Source organism: Apostichopus japonicus, chromosome 22, assembly GCF_037975245.1.
Source record: "Apostichopus japonicus isolate 1M-3 chromosome 22, ASM3797524v1, whole genome shotgun sequence".
NCBI classification, from domain to species: domain Eukaryota; kingdom Metazoa; phylum Echinodermata; class Holothuroidea; order Aspidochirotida; family Stichopodidae; genus Apostichopus; species Apostichopus japonicus.
Window position 1 is genome coordinate 21,766,481 of NC_092582.1, and position 16,996 is coordinate 21,783,476.

The following is a 16,996-nucleotide window of genomic DNA, read 5'->3' on the forward strand; positions in this document are numbered from 1 at the left end:
ATACTTCTGCCCCCCATATTTTTCACTGGGGGCTGGCGCCCCCCAGCCCCCCGGTTCCTACGCCCTTGGTGCAGAGCACTGCTTTCCAGAGGAGCCCTCAAATATAAACAGAAGCAAAATGGTAAGTTCTGCTTAACAATATATTAAGTTGACAAACTGTGCCACATTATGTTACCAACCTACCTGGAACATTATCATGTAAGTTTTGAATACAGGATCCACCTTAAAGCAACATTCAGCCAAAATAAACTATAACAGCATTTATGATCGGTGATAACAATTGTTGTTCATCTCATTTCGGTGATCCTTCAGGGAAGACTTTGGTGTACCAAGTTACTAATTCGCTTTTCAATCTTCACTCCATGTTTATGGTATTATGGAATTGTGATACCCACTTGATCATACTGTTTATATGTATTAGACATGAAAACTTCAGCAAGGAAGTTGGAAGGACCATAACTGTACCTCTACAATGATTATTAAGCTCCAGATGTTGGAACTAAATAATAGTGTGATAATTGTGTCTGTTCTACCACTAGTATAAACACCAATAATTGTCACTTTGAAATAAAGAATGGTGTTTGTAAACAGAAAAATGATAAACTTTTTAAAAACTTTGCTTGTGAAAAAGAAAAGAAGAAAATTCAAGGACAATTTATGTAACATTTTTCACGTTTGATCAAAAGATGCATGCATACACGACAATATTTACAAGCTGAGCAAACGACCTTCAAAGTGCCAGTAAACCGAGTGACAAATTAACCGTCTTTATTCCCGCTGATGGGAGTCTTTATTCCTGCTGATCGGAGCTAACAGCACATCGGTAATAAGTGCTAGGAATCGGCAGGGAATGGTGAACTTGAGATGTAAAGAATCTCTGATCCCTACAGGGGACACACCTTAGGAGCAACGCGAGCCTCCTTGAATAAATAATCACGCAGGTCGGTATTAAACTGTGCAAATCATTCTGACAAGAACTATGATGGAACTAATAGCATGGTTTATTAGTTACTAGGGCTATTCTACAGAATACTTGGAATTCTTGACAGAGACCATTTTCACACACTTCATCGTAGGTACTGTATCGTTATTGCTGCAGTATCAACAACTTTGCGTACAGACAGAATGCTTCTTTTAACACCGGGCTGATATATCAAACTTATTAAAAAATATTAATATGCAAGGTAAAATTTTTCCTGATTATTTTATATCAACCTTGAATTTTTAGGTAATTGAACACCTGTATATGGGATTACTACCAGGGAGAAACTTTCCAAGTAATTACAACAAATTGATGATTCGACCTGCAATATTCCTGTATTTTTCTGCTTGCTGGTATGTACTTGTTAAGGATACAGAATGGAAACATATATGCCACAGCTGGCAAACCTTGTTGATAGATAGTGTAATGTACCTGTTACTGACCTGGGAACAGTCATGGTACATATTGACATTCTCTCTTACATTTCTGATAACAATCATTATTAACATAGCAATGTTATTGGTTGCTATGTGACTGTCTACGAAACAGCCATCGGTGACTTCATGATAATTACCTCAAGCTGTGATGGTAAAACAGAGGGTGGTTGTTTCAGCTCCTTAGTAAAAAGTTCTTTTTATTGAGGGCCATTGACAGGGCAAAAAGATACTGGTCCCTCCATATACACAATACTGCTGGTGCTATCATAACACATACATTGTGGATCAGCCCTAACCAAACACTTTGTGGATAGTAATAAGTATTAGTCTGGTATAAAACTGCCAATTTTGTAATAATCTTCTAAATTAGTGTGAGACAATAAGGTCAGAAACTATTACATATCATCGCTGTGGATGAGCTATTTACTAATATTTCAACATCAGAAATAATTATGATATCATGGCAATTAATTCACAATACACTTACAGTATGTTTTTATATGAAATAAAACATTCAGCAATGTGGGATGCTGCTCATATCATATATTAAGCCCTGTTCTAAATGATCAATATTTTAAATATTAAACTTGACTAAAATTACTTGCACAACAATAAACCAAAAGCTTACCCACTTTATGGTGTTAGTTTATAATACAAATGTGTCTGGAATCTGAATGCTTACAATTAATACTGGATGCATGGAAAGGGTTGCTTTCAATAGTACTTACTCAATCTCTAAAATCCACTGAACATAAAATCTTGCTCATACCACACACTATGCACAAGAATATTTAAGCAAAGGCCTAAACTACTGTAGATCTACAAAAATGATGAGTATAGGAAAACTTAACAACCTCTGTTGCTGTGAATCGATCCATAATTAGATGCTTTAATAAGGCCCTTCTTACACCAAGTCTAGAATAAATCCATCTCACAGACCAGGAGATAAGATTTCTCAGCAGTTTTTAACCCAGGCTTTGATTGATTCAGATCAAAGCTAGAGTAAATGGGAATGTACTAGGGATCCTGACACAGTATTGCAGTACATAGTATACATTTGTGTATTTTGTGTACATAAATGCAAAGGCCATGCATCCTGCATCTATGACTATAGGTGCGTTTACAATATTAAGTTTCTTCACACACAACAAAAACAGGCATCTTGCCACGCAGGTACTGAATAAGGAATGCAAGGCTACTATATATCTTTCCTTGTTATCGTGGGAGAGGCAATGCCATGTTATACAAAGATTACATTAACATTGGGTTGCAGGCTAAATCATTGCTTGTATTTAATGCTAAGCCTCTCTGAAGGACATCGTCTTGCTGCTTCATACACTGGGAAAGGTTACATGACGTAGCTGTTGGCAATTATTCACAATGTTCAGAATGAAAACAACTTTTTTTTAACCTTATCAGTACTGTAGAAGTGTGCTGTGACAACAGGCCAAACCAGCCAGATCACTCTATGCCACATTATTTCATTCCAATTTCCAACATACTGTAGATGGTTAACATGGATATGAATATATGGATGAAGGTTGTCTATATCTCACTGCATCCTCTCGAGAGGTTCTCTGAATACAACATCCATCTTCATTTCAGAATGTGAACCCATCAAGATCAAATATAGAAGACTCTCAAAAATGAGGTCAGAGACAGAAAAGAAAAACTTAATTGCAACTGAATCAGATTACCCCTCAAGGAGAAGAACTTTTGGTTCGAGATGTAATTAAGACTATGGTCAGTGTGGATAAAAAAAATCAATCCCTACAAGTTCACCTGCTAACTAGGTACATTCTAGGTTACTGTTTTTGCAGTTTTAGTAAATTATTAATTGGTTTTTAAGGCCTTATTAATTGGTTATTTCCTTAATATTTTTGTAATCCCTTCCATGCCTCTTATTCTTAGTTTCATTAAAATCCCCAACAGTCCTGTCTATTACCAACACAGGTTACACTTTCTTCAAAACTACCTGTATATCTTGTTTTGGGTTGCAGCTTTGATCATTCTGAAAAGGCAATGAATATAATTACTAAATACACAGTAAGTGTAACAACTTTTCAATGTTACTAAGAGATGTGTCTGCTGCTGATTCTCAAATAATTGATAAATACTAATCATATGTTTACCGAAACGTTTGTGTTCCACATATTTGATGTAATGGAGCATTTCCTACAAACCTTTGAAGATAATGTCTCATTGCATCATTGTTGTAGATTTAAGTAGCAAGTTATGTGTTGAGGTAGCTTATCTCTCATTCAATGGTCGAGTATAGCACCACCAGACTGACAAATTCGACAACCAAATAAAGAACATTTCACTACATCTAAAGTCAATCCAATTGTATTATGTAGGTAAAGTGCACACATAGGTAAACTACTACCATGCTATGTGAAGTGTGCACAATATCAAAAATGCAGAAGTGAAGACAATTCTTGTTTTCAAAATAACAATTTGATTTTTTTTCATATAAATGTCGTCCACTTGAATATGATCTACCTGTTGCAAGGAATTAATGTACTTGTTTGTATCTTCCCATACCGGCACGCTCAGTAATGGCTAAGTCGCATCATCAAATTAAAACTCGGGTCAACAGATTCCACCGAAGTGAAAATAACATGTTGTGGTGTGGAGGAGGATGAGTAATAGTGGGAGAAAAAGAAGTTCTCCTTCGAGCGGTTTGCCTAAACCAATCCAAGCATGTACAGTATCGAAAGATGCGAGCCGAGCTCTCTGCCAAACAAATTACATACGTGCACAATCGCTGGCAGGGTTTTTAAACTTGCTCCAAGTCATATCCAATTGACTAGGTGACTGATGCATTCTTGCTACAAAAAGGTAACCAGGGAGTACCGGTTCTACATCTACTGTGATTTTATATTAGCATCCAATTTAACAGATGACCGAGATCTTCGTTAAAACCCTTCATAATTGTGCCACGTTGCCATTGGACACAAAAACTGGAGATGTTCGAACTGCAGAGAGAGGGAATCTATGACTAAGTACTAGACTGAGGTAAAATCTTAGAGCATCAAGTGAAGGCTTTACCAGAATGCAAAAAATGGACTGAGGTTTGATGACTTCATTACACTAGATAAATGTCCTGAAATACTATTTTGATGTATAATTATACAATGGCATGCTATACACTGGCCAGTCTAACACATGTGGCAATAATACACACCTGCACCAAAAACAATAGGGGTCTTATATTCAATGTGATGCATCCACACACCATAGTATGAGAAGTATCAATGATTCCTACCTTGAGATCATGTTTAAAGGTTTTCAGACTTTGACCTCTGGTGAACTCAAATGACCTTTGACCTTTGACCTACACCAACAACAACACGATCCTTGTACTCAATATGGCAAATTCATATAAGCGATGTATGAGAAGTATCCATGGTTTCTACCATGAGATATCATGTTAGGTTTTTAGACTTTGACCACTGGTGACCCAGATGACCTCCACCAAAAACAATTGAGTTCTTCGCTATTCAATACAACGCATCCACATGCCACGTAGAAACAGTATCCATGCTTTCTAACATGAGATATTGTGTTAACACTGTTTTCAATACTTACCTCTAGTGACCTCCTCATGTGACCTTTGACCTACACTAAAACAATGTTTCTTTTACTCCATATGACACATCCACATGATAATTATGAGAAGTATCCATGCCTCCTGTCTTGAGATATCCTGTTTACAAGGTTTCAGTGTTTAATGTCTGGTGACCTCAGATGACCTTTGACCTCCACAAAAAAAATATTGGCTTCTTCAACTCAATATGCAGCATCCACATGCTAAGTATGGAAAGTATCCAAGGTCCCTATCTTGAGGCATAGTGTTTACAAGGTTTTCATGGTTTAAACTCTTGTCATTCAAAACAAACAAAAAACATAAAATAATAATAACCCAACCACAAGTTCAGAAAAACTAGGACAGACTTTATAAACATACAATATATCAATTGCTAAAATAATATGATCTCCTTTCCAAGTACCATTTCACACTGACAATGTCTAAACGGGGGGGGGGGGGGGGGGGGGAGCCATAAAGTCATAAAGAGAAAGTTTTATGACAACTTGTAAACTATCTTGTATGCTAAACCTTGTCTATCAATACAACTTTCTCTTCAGTGTGTGTTTAATGATCAATCCTTTAATTAACAGCAAGTGCAAATTTTTAACTTAGACCTTCATTGAAAACTGCTTTTAGCACATGAAATAAATCAAATAATGCAAGTATCAACATGGTTTAGTTTGATGGATACCAATATTGCCTACAAAGTAACATGGTGGAAATAGCTAAACAATATTTGAAAAGATATATGAGATCAGTTTTCTAGAGATTCTGGTCCTTAAAATGGAGGATGTTATTGAGGAGTATTTATACACAAGCCAGCAGAATGTCTGAAGGAGGCAAGAAGATGACTATAAATGGTAGCCGTATTTAATTATCAAACTTTTCATAACCAACAGTTCTTTGACTATCCAGCATGATGGGAACAACACCCGTGTCCTACTGTTTATGTCTCAATTATATAATTTTTTTTCAGGACTGAAGTCTTCGGAGAGAGCACTACTTTTTATCTTGCAGAAAGTCCCATTCTATGTCATTATATTATGACTGGTTCTCACAGTTCAAGAGTATTGTACCTGAGATAATCTTTTTGCTTTTTGCTTCTTTTTATAGATATTTTTTTTCAGGACTGAAATCTTTGGAGACAAATTACTCTTTGTCTTGCAGCAAGTACCCATTCTATGTCATAATATATTGACTGGTACTCACAGTTGAGTATTGTACCTGTGATAATCTCATTGCTTTTTGCTTCTTTTAGCGATATTTCTGTTTCAGGACTGAAGTCTTTGGAGACAAATTACTCTTTATCTTGCAGAAAGTACCCATTCTATGTCATAATATATTGACTGGTACTCACAGTTGAGTATTGTACCTGTGATAATCTCATTGCTTTTTGCTTCTTTTAGCGATATTTCTGTTTCAGGACTGAAGTGTTTGGAGACAAATTACTCTTTATCTTGCAGAAAGTCCCCATTCTATGTCATGACCGTCATCTTAGAATACCTCAAGCCCTTCAATTACAAATACAGGTTTGCAAACTTTGCATGATGATTCGATTCTTAGTGGAACCAAACTTACGTTGCAGACTCCATTGGTCAGTCTGTCTCACGATGACACTATATTTATGTGAACACAAAGGCCCGTATAAATGTTTCTAACACACTAATCAAAAGCACTTCAAAATTGTTACAGATGTGTTTAAAAAATGTGCACTTTTAGTGTTAAAATATTGTGGAAGGTTAGCATATCTGTACAGAGCAAGTGTAGGGTTATACTCTCTATACAGCCACTTCAAAGGTAGCATAGACTGATTATGGAAGAGATGCACTTACTGATCATGTTCATTTAACGGTTCAGATTGATAATTAGATCAGAAACAGGCTTACACAGCATTAACCTTTATTGATATTCACACTCTCTTACAGCCAGGATATTGATCTAGAAAAGACCTTTCATGTCACATGATGTCTCATTATATAGGAGTTCTTAAAACTGTGTTTAATGTTTATTCTTGTCATTTGTGGGAAGGGAAGGGGAAGGGTGGTACTTGAATAAAAGTACTAAAAGTGTATGAAAAGTTCCATGTGATTAATATGACTGACAGTTTACAAAATGTTTCAGTAAAATTATATCGATAGTTCCATATTACTGGGTGTCTCACTAGATCCTACAATATGGTTTTACATGTAACATTATCTGTTCTATGGGAAAAATTACAGTTAGACAAAAATTGCTAGATATGCTAAACTGGTCACATCATTATTATACTTACACAAGCTTTTAGCATTCTATTTATAATTTAAATAACAGATATTTTTTATTTTTTTATTTTTTTATTTGTCAATTAGCCTCTGAAGAAGATCCTGCTAGGATCGAAATGTCAGGCCATCTTACTTTTACACATATTATCTACTTGGATGATATATTTGTAATTTTGTTTGTGATGATCTTTGTATTCACAAGTTTCCACAGTGACAATGGTAATGTCCTTTCATGTCTATTCCTACTGATATTTTTGTACAATAAGACATTGCCGCACTTTAGCTAATCACTCGAGTTCCACCGGTTAGCTTAGAGTGGTTCTTAACGTGCTAAAATCAAAGCGCCAAGGCCAATTCATCTAGTATGCTTCAGTAAATCTCTTTTGACTTGTGTTAGATTTGTTTATCTAGTGTATAGGCATGAATGAAAAGCAACACTGGGAGTTTAATTATGTTGTGTTAAAATCTAACACAAACGAAACACACCAAGTGTCTGTGCTGTGCAGTATTCAAAAAATAGTGTTATATGGCCACCTGCCTATCAGAAAACTAACTTACACAGTGGTAAATTTTTAAAACACAAGAAATGTGCACGTTAAATACTTTCATATTAATTACACAGGTCATCAACATGCAATGCCCTTGTCTAGTGCATGGCCATTATTCTCTAAGTAAAAGCTCCTACATTGGTGATTACAAGTTTGACTGACCACATTTAATATGTACAGTACCAACACTGTTCAGAGACATAAATTTCAGATTACAATTCTGCCCTTCCCAGTACATGCCATGCTGTAGTACATTAAAGGTCCATTAGGCTAAGTTGTGTCCAATACCATACTACTACAGGTGCACTTTAGTAATAGAGGTCTCCAAATCACACAGCAGTAAGTTTCTATGAAACCACTAATGCATGACAACTACAGCACCTATAACCCATTCGTGCCGACTACAAATCTTCTTGCAACTTACTGTAAGTTTTTGGATAAGTTTAATTGTTGCTAATAATTTCTCTTTAACTTGAGAGCATTTAGCTATTCAAACACCTCAATATGCTGGGTTCTACATCCAAAGTTAACAGTGTGAATTCATGCATTTGTACCAAACTAAAGCTCTTCATCTCTGTCACGTGTGACTGCCTCTCCTATGATTCTTATACCAGTATCCTGCCTTCAGCATTTCCTACACTTCAAGTCTTTTGACAGCCAATGGAGGTCAAAGCATTCACTGAAGGTTTTTGAGACCAGAAGAAGGAAATGCTGCTTTTTACTCCTACACACTCTCACCGAAATTAAAAACATGGCCTATTAGTGAATGGCCTACTAGTGAACTTTGTGCAAAGTTCTGCAAACAGATGATCCTTTCCCCTCCAACAACTTGAAAAACTTGTCTTGATAGAATTCATTTGAGTAGTAGAAAGGAAACAAACTGCTTCATCCTGAAGCTGTTTGGTCAAGTTATTGCGGCAACAATGAAGGAATAGCACTCAAAGGGAGGAGGGAGCCAAATGAAAGGCTTGGCCTTCTTCAGACAGATATATGGTAACACTCTATTAGAGTTATTGCATTGAAAAGTGGTGGTTAGTGGATAGAACTGAGGGGTATGTAGCACCACCTGTGACAGGAATAAATAGAAGCCATCTTAGACCAATTTCTCTAAACTGATCTACGGTCCAAGACTTTTCATAGATGTTGGATTGCAAGGCCTGACTAAATCACTAGATGGCCTGCATGTTTCACTATTATCTAGCTATTAACAACTTATTTTTGAAATACCTTAGCTTGTTTCAGTGTTATTGCAAACAAAGCTAACATACTCTACTGAATTTGAAAAAATAGGCATAATAACAAAACCACTCATTATTTGATGAATTTGCTTATATTCTTGAATGGCTCTGATTGGGAAGTTAAATTACATAAAATATTTGGTTTTGTCTAAAGTACATAAATTCAAGTGTTCATGACAGTTATCTCTTACACATATAGACCAATAGTCATAGCTGTATACACCCCGTTAACACTGTATGTGTGACTTTCTGTATACAGAGCTGTTGCCTACTGCTGAGAGTCCCGAGACTTCCTCAGCTATTGAAGAATATAACAATGCTGAGCAGCTACTGTAGCTTGGGTTAAACATTAATGGCAAGTTTGACTATTTGGAAACTAAGGAACCTCTTAATTGACTTTTTAAGTTGAGTCAGTTTTATATACCTCAAAGTTTTTCTTTAAAATTACAAGCACACACTGAAAGGACGATAGAATATTGGTTTCGTTTTCGTCATGCAGGGGTAGTAGAAACCAAGACCTGCATGAGTGAGACTATAGGAAAGGAGACAGCAGTTGGGAAATTTTGCAGATAAAAATATAAGGCAGGATGTTTTGTTGTCAAACAATTCCCTCTTCTAGGGCCCTTTGACCTTAGTACCTGTCAGCAGGTAGGAAAACCTGTTTGACTTACCGGTATAGTTATTAAACTTTGACCCTTTAAACTGACAGAGAGAATTTAGAATGAAACTAAAAGAGAAAAGGCAGGAAAGAGATTAAAACTCTCCAGGTAATGTTCAAAGTGTACAATTTACCACCTGATGGGGTTGAAAATAAAACTATTTAAAAAGTGCACATTATAGATGATTTAAGAGATCTGAAAGATACTTTTATAGATGTTACAGTACATACATGATTAATTGCTTCTCCACACCAACCCTTTCCTCCCCCCCCCTCCAACCCCGACTCTCTTGAATACCTCTATGGTCCCTGACCTTTGACACGAATCAGCATGTAGCCACTTTGGTTTAATCTGTCCAGCTAGTACACTATCAGTAGGATGTAGTGACCTATTTTAAAGAGTACAGTAAGTAAATTGCGTACCACTTCCCTTCACTGATGTCCATCCACCGAGCTGGATGCTAGTTTCTATTAAGAATGTTGTAATATTTATAGCAATAGTGAAAATGTTAGGCTCAATGTCCCTTACACTGAAGCAGAAGGAAATGATGGTAGCAATCCCTTCAGCATATAATACACCCCATCAAACCACCTGGGATGGCATTCTCACTGAAAGCTATGTTTCTGTTTTATTGCAATTGTGACCAGGTTATAAATTGTTTGACCATAATGCGATAGCCTTCAGTCTAACTAACACGTCCGTATGTTTACAAATAACTTTGCATCAGAGTAAAAACTGGACTTCTTACATTTCAGTTCAATGCAACAAACTTTTGTGTCCCACAAATTCTAATGAACTGCAATATACCTGTTGTTTATTTGAACATCTTGGAAGTTAATGCCTAAATTTAATCCTTTCTGTTGTGATTTGTTAGACTGAAGTAAACACAATGTATTTCCAGCTATCTTATTTCTCCTTTTACAGGAAGGGTTCCAGACCATTGAACGAACTGTTACCAAATTTACTTGTTGACTGCACACTGTCCTCTTAATGTAATACCTTCCTGTATGTCAGCCAATCCTCTCTTACACCAGTCACTGGCTACAAAGTACAAATTGACAGAGCCATCGACACAACACACTTCCAGGTTCATATTGCTTTTGTTTCTCCTTCAGCAAAATATTTTCCTCTTAAATAACTATATCATATCTAGCAGCTTTTGAACTGGTAAATTCCCTATCATGACAATTTGGCATTTAGCTTACGTGTGGTAAACGTTAACTGCCTACTATCCAACAGATCTGTAATAGCACCAACCATTTAGGAGTGTTAGCTCAGTGGTTAATGCCGGTACCTTTCAATCATAAGGTCCCCGGTTCGAGTCACTCCAAGATTAATGTACTGTATGTCGTCCAGTTACAGAGTGGTTGACAATTGACAATTCATAAATCATGGACGTTAAATATGAATGTAAGAGACTGACTTGGGTCAGCTTGGGGATTTGATAAGCCAATGAGGCTCCTTCGCAAGTTCCTGCTTGCAGGAGGATCTAAAATACATACTATTAAATTATTAATATACTGAGTTTGTAAATCTTGATTATGATACAGCTGATCAATAATTTTAAAGGAGCACTCAATTGGTAAATTATACTGAAAGCTGTCAAATGCAATCAGAAAACTTGTCATGGGTAGTTTTTCATTCAACTGAGTCCCTGCATAAAAGTACAGAAGCAAACTATAAAGTATCATATGACATTGCAAACTTCCACAGAACAGTCTTTTCTGTAAATTACACTTGTAGTGTCTCCACACAATGGCAAAATTTCTATTTTTATATTTCAAATTTTCATTGTTTAACATTTCAATAACATTTGCTACTCAAAAAGCTTTATATACCATTTCTTTTTAGTCGATCTGTCCCTGCTTAATAAGAATTTCCATTAGACAGTTCGGTTAATTGGCAGTTACCTAGAACCACCAACCACCAAGGGGGAGGTGTGAGGAGTAACACTTAGTGCCAGTAATCACCTCTGGCAACTAAATTCATTATCAATGAGAAGAGCAAGTGACTGGTCAAACAGTGCACTGAAAACAGACTAGACATTAAATCAGTTAACAAAAATGCTGTTAAATAAGAGGGTGGGTTTTCAAACTGCATTATCATAATTAAATAAAGAAAAGGACAAGCAGTCTGTACCGAAAGTGCTCTGTAACTCATTGAGAATTGTAAAATGTACATATGTTGTTCCATATCGAGGTCTATGCATCCTAATATTGAATAAAACCACAATACAGTTTTGCCCATGTGCATCTAGTGTTATCCCACCTGCTTGCTTCATTCAATTTTTGGTGCAAGATGTATGAACTTCAAGTATTAGCTCAAAAACTGCACATGATGTAGGACTTGAATGCAAATTACCACCAGTACACTTTGAATATGTTTTTCTTTCATTAGTGAAAATTAAATTGCCAGCTGGACTGTACTATGCTTTGAACCTCAGTACTTAGGTTTGCCCATGTGTTGAATCTCTCCTTTGATATGGGTATTATAACTGCTATGTTTGTTATGTATGCTGATATGTACTGTATGCTATGCTATGTATGCTGCTATGTATGCTATAACTGCTATGCTATGCAACTGCTTTGATGTGTACTGTACATGTACTGTTGCCCTGCAATAGTTCCATAGCCCTATACATGATCACTCACCACAAAGAAGATTACCTGAAGCATCCTAAGTGTGTTATAAGATTGTTTAATTCCTCTATCCTTCACTGCACAGGACAAGCTTAGTTTAAAATAGTAATCTGGACAGAGGACACACGCAACAGACTATACAGAAAGGGTTGGTCTGACACATACTTAAGAGACTTACATCAGGAGAAGAAGCGCAGTTATAAATACACACAGAATCATACGGTAACCCCTACACACACATATCATACACAAATTAGGCCTATACACTTCAAAATACAACAAGAAAGTTGCAGAAAATTACATGCCACTTTCAACTGAACAAATTCATTTGGTAACAGAAATGGGTTGTTCTAGAACTTCTGGAAGGGTTTCAGTAAGGAAAACTCAGTGAATGGCTATGGTGAATGAAATATACTTAACGCAACAGGTAAATTAAAATTAAGGGAATAAACTGAAAATTGAAAACAAAACAACAGGAAGAGAAAGAAAAATTTGGAAAACTTAATACAATGAGCATTGCTCTAATACATTAGCAATTTACTTAAAACGATTAGGTTATAACTGTACAAGAAAGTTACATACAATTCTATGTCTAACAAATAGGCACTGCTTTATGTTCCCAAACATTCTATAGAGTTTTTATTATTTCCACTTTTACTGTTCTGGGAATTTTTACCAAATTGATTCCCACTGCTGATAGAAAGTTGACAGTAAGCAGGAAAAAATATTTGACCTAATGTTAGGGTTTGTTAAGGTTAGTTGAGGATCTGGCAGATGTATACAGCTGATTTATCACTTCCAAAGACAAGAATATATTTGTTAATCTCATCACTTTTTTGACAGCATGAATTACCAGAGAGGTTATCTTAATGTTCTGGGACTAGAGATTAGGTATGTTGCCTGGGTAACAACAGTGAACCACAGCTGTTGGTGGGAACATTTGTCATGAAACAATAATTGATGGCAGTCTCTAGTTATTTGTGAGTAGGCAAAGAGTGATGTCAGGCTAAATATATCTAACACTTGTTGCGCAAAAAGGAAATTATCAAACTCCAATTTCAAGCAAAACTAGCCAACAAAAGAATTTTTTGTCTTTCCACAAGCACTTTCCCAAGACTTCCCAGTTACGTGTCAACTTGCTTTCAATTACTCTAGCAACCAGAATACAAAAATGCATTGTGGTTGCGATGATGTAGCATGAGCAGTTTTCTTCATGAATCTGACGTAATGTATAGTGAGGGTGTACATGTTTACAAGGGTTTCACGATTTGACATCTGATGACCCCAAATGACCTTTGACTTCCACTGAAACAAAAGGCTTCTCTAACTCAATTTGGTACTTCTACACACTAAATTAGAGGTCGGCCCAAGCTTCCAGTATTGAGATATCTTGATTACGAGGTTTTCACAATTTGACCCCTGGTGACCCCAAATGACCTTTGCCCTCCACCAAAATCAATAGACTATTTGTACTCAATGTGGTTCTTCTACACACTAAATATGAAGTCTGCCCATGCTTTCCATCTTGATACAGTATATCATGTTAACAAGGTTTTCACAATTGACCCCTGATGACCCCAAATGACCTTTGACCTCCACCTAAACCACAAGCACTTTCCCAAGACATCCCAGTTACATGTCGACTTGCTTTGAAGTACTAACAATAAACCAGTATTTGGCTACATTCTCTGCAGTAACTCATCTCTAAGCATTACCCCTAAAGTATTAATCTGCCATGTTGAAGCTGATATTCTTTTTCAACATAATCCAACTTTAATACATACATCATCAAATAACAATCAGAAGAAGATCGAGAAAACCTCAAATTGAATGAACGACTTCTGCAGGCAATTATGAACATCCGCCATGCAAATTGGATCAATCGATCTGGACATGAAGCGTGAGATTAAAATCTTACTTTGGCTTGAAAGTTGATCCCATGCTGGAATGCTTCATCACTATGTAAGGGTATCCTGGTATCATAGGCATCCTCCACCAGATTGTACTTGCTGCGACCACGAGACGGCATTGTGAAGGTTCCTTGGTCCAAAGGATGCTAGGAGGAGAAAACAAGAATTATCCATGACCTCATAATCTAAGATTAACCAAGCATTTATGTCTTATCCTTTTAGCTGACGGAATAACGTCTTCCTCTACCCCTTTAAAGTCATCACAGTTCCACTAAGTTATCACCCTGACTAGTCTGGTCACTCTCAATGTCTTTATCCTCTTGTTGCTAAGTATGTGAAATAGTATTTTATTTGCCTCTTTCTCTTCATTTAAATATTGAATCTATCATACTAAATGAGGCATCAATTTTTCAACATGAGATGAGTCTAACTAACTACTTGAGAATCTCTTGATCATCTTCCACAGCTAGTAGAGAGAATCTGCATCTATCTTGGACTACAGTAATTATTGACTAAGTGCTCAGTTTCCTTAATATAACTGGAACACAACCTTTAATCAATATCTTTGTCAGCAATATTTTCTCCCGACTTCATCAACTTTCCGGGCATGTTCCATAGAATGTTGATGTGATGAAAGACCGGCAAACATTCCACCTGCAATGAAATATTGTACGGTCGAACCTCTCACTGTAACAGTACACACAGACTTGGTTGTCCATGAAGTGTTTGCAATCCACAAACAGTCTTGCCTTGGCAGCATCAGTCTTTAGACATCATTAGCACCTTTTACATCTACAGTTAAATTTTGAATAGTCACTGTGCACATACAAATGTCTTACAACATACATAATGGAAACTATGACTGTTTGGTTTAAATATTGAGCACTCCCTGAGCCCCAAACTTTAGTATTAGTGTAAGTGCAATATCCTGTGTACGAGAACTCAAGAACAAGGTCCAGCCGTGAGTTACTAGTTAGTACAGAAGAAAATGCACTGGAGTATGAGCATGGATATGAGTACTAGAAGCCACATTATCCCCCACCCCCCCACCCTGGTGATGTTTTCTTTTATTCAAACAAGTGATTTGTTTCCAGGTAAGATCAGCCTGTTTCCTAAAACACTTTATAAAATTGTGCTGGTTTTGTTTTCCTGCTTGAATACAATGCCATTTTGACCACAACATATTGGTATTATTTGATTTGTATTTCCTTCACTGGAAGTACTTCACTACCTGACTTTTCATAATTGGTTCTGTAACTACCATAACAGTCGTAAGAATTATTTTTCAAAGGAAATCGGAACGCCAGAAACAATATTCCTGACATCAGTGAAAGAACAATAACTTTGCTGCCAACCATCCGGTTAGAACAAGATTGGTAGACCCTAAACTGGAAGGAATCTTTCCTGTAAAAGGCACACCTGAGTTTGTCTGTACCACCAGCTCTGCTTTAATCGGATGCACCAATCTCTAGTAGGAAATGTAGATGTTTGTATTTGACAAAGCCAACTGGCATTTTCAATAAAAAATTCCCACATAAATACCATAATTTAGGCTATCAGCCAACAACTTTTAAGTTTTTCCCAATCTGCTTTTTGCATATGCTAATACTAGTAGCATAAAATCTGTTAGAGGGATAACATGTTGAGGCCTGAATCAAATTCATTAAATAATCTCTCCTTAATCGGTCACTTGGTTTATAGAACATCTGGGGGAAGGTCTTAGTTTGATGGAGCCTAGGTAGATCACAAAAAGCTTATTATCTCAGTTTTGTCAAAACTGTTGAAAAAAGTAGCAGAAACCTGAGCAATTAAGATATACAAGGCAGACCAAAACGAAACAATCAAGAATAAACTGCTCTGTAAGACTGCAACCACATCAGAACTGAGAGATTTTAAGTTTAAATAACTCACAAATTATCAAAGAGGACAATATTTGCCATTATGGCACTACAGACAACCTGCTGTAGGTGATCCACTCCAGGGAAGAATGGAGATTTTAGCTAGTCTAACTAGGTAACATTCAATCTATTCAATATTCTGAGTTGGGAAAGAGATATTGAGATGGGGTTTTCAACTAACAGTGTGGAATAATGCTTTTCTTTCCATAACTGCCATATTGTCTGTCACTGGGGATATCCCTTTCTTTACTGCAATTTATCAAATTTCAACAAAATGGAAAATGAGATTTGAGAGCTCTACCTTTTACTGAACTAAATCTGTGAGCTCCCTAACTTAATTGACACAATCAGCACCTATAGAACTTAATTAAACAAACCAACAGGTACACTTTATGGTACAATTTAAAACTCAAATTTGACAATAAATGGTCCTCTTCCAATTCTTACAATCCATATATTTCAGTTTCCCATCACATGCTCTCAAGTATCTAGTACAGTACATGATATTATAAACCTGTTTTACCATGTTAAACCTATGAAGTGCTATATCAATTCAAGTAAGTCTTATCAGCCAACTTGGGTATGATGCACTCAGCTTTGAACTAAGTACTATAGCATTACTAGCCTTTCCACAAAGTATTTAATGATCACAATTATTCAGATATTATGCAAAGTAGGCCTCCTGTAGCTCTACCTGCAATAAAAACATATTTGTAGGAATATGTTGTGGGGAGACAGGTAAGCGAGGAGCGAAGTAAATACATATTTGTAGGAATATTATAAGCAATCACATTCACATGTTTGGTTCGCATGGTTCCAAAATTAGCAGATA

At 36.4% G+C, this 16,996-nt stretch overlaps 1 protein-coding gene across 1 annotated transcript in view; it reads right to left on the bottom strand.

Annotated features, from left to right (window-relative positions):
* LOC139963502 (uncharacterized) overlaps positions 1-16,996 on the bottom strand; it is a 74,448-nt gene that overhangs the window by 50,262 nt on the left and 7,190 nt on the right. Inside the window, exon 3 of the mRNA XM_071964324.1 lies at positions 14,275-14,412. Coding sequence (XP_071820425.1) covers positions 14,275-14,385 — 111 coding nt within the window. The 5' untranslated portion in view covers positions 14,386-14,412. The remainder of the gene's footprint in view (positions 1-14,274; positions 14,413-16,996) is intronic.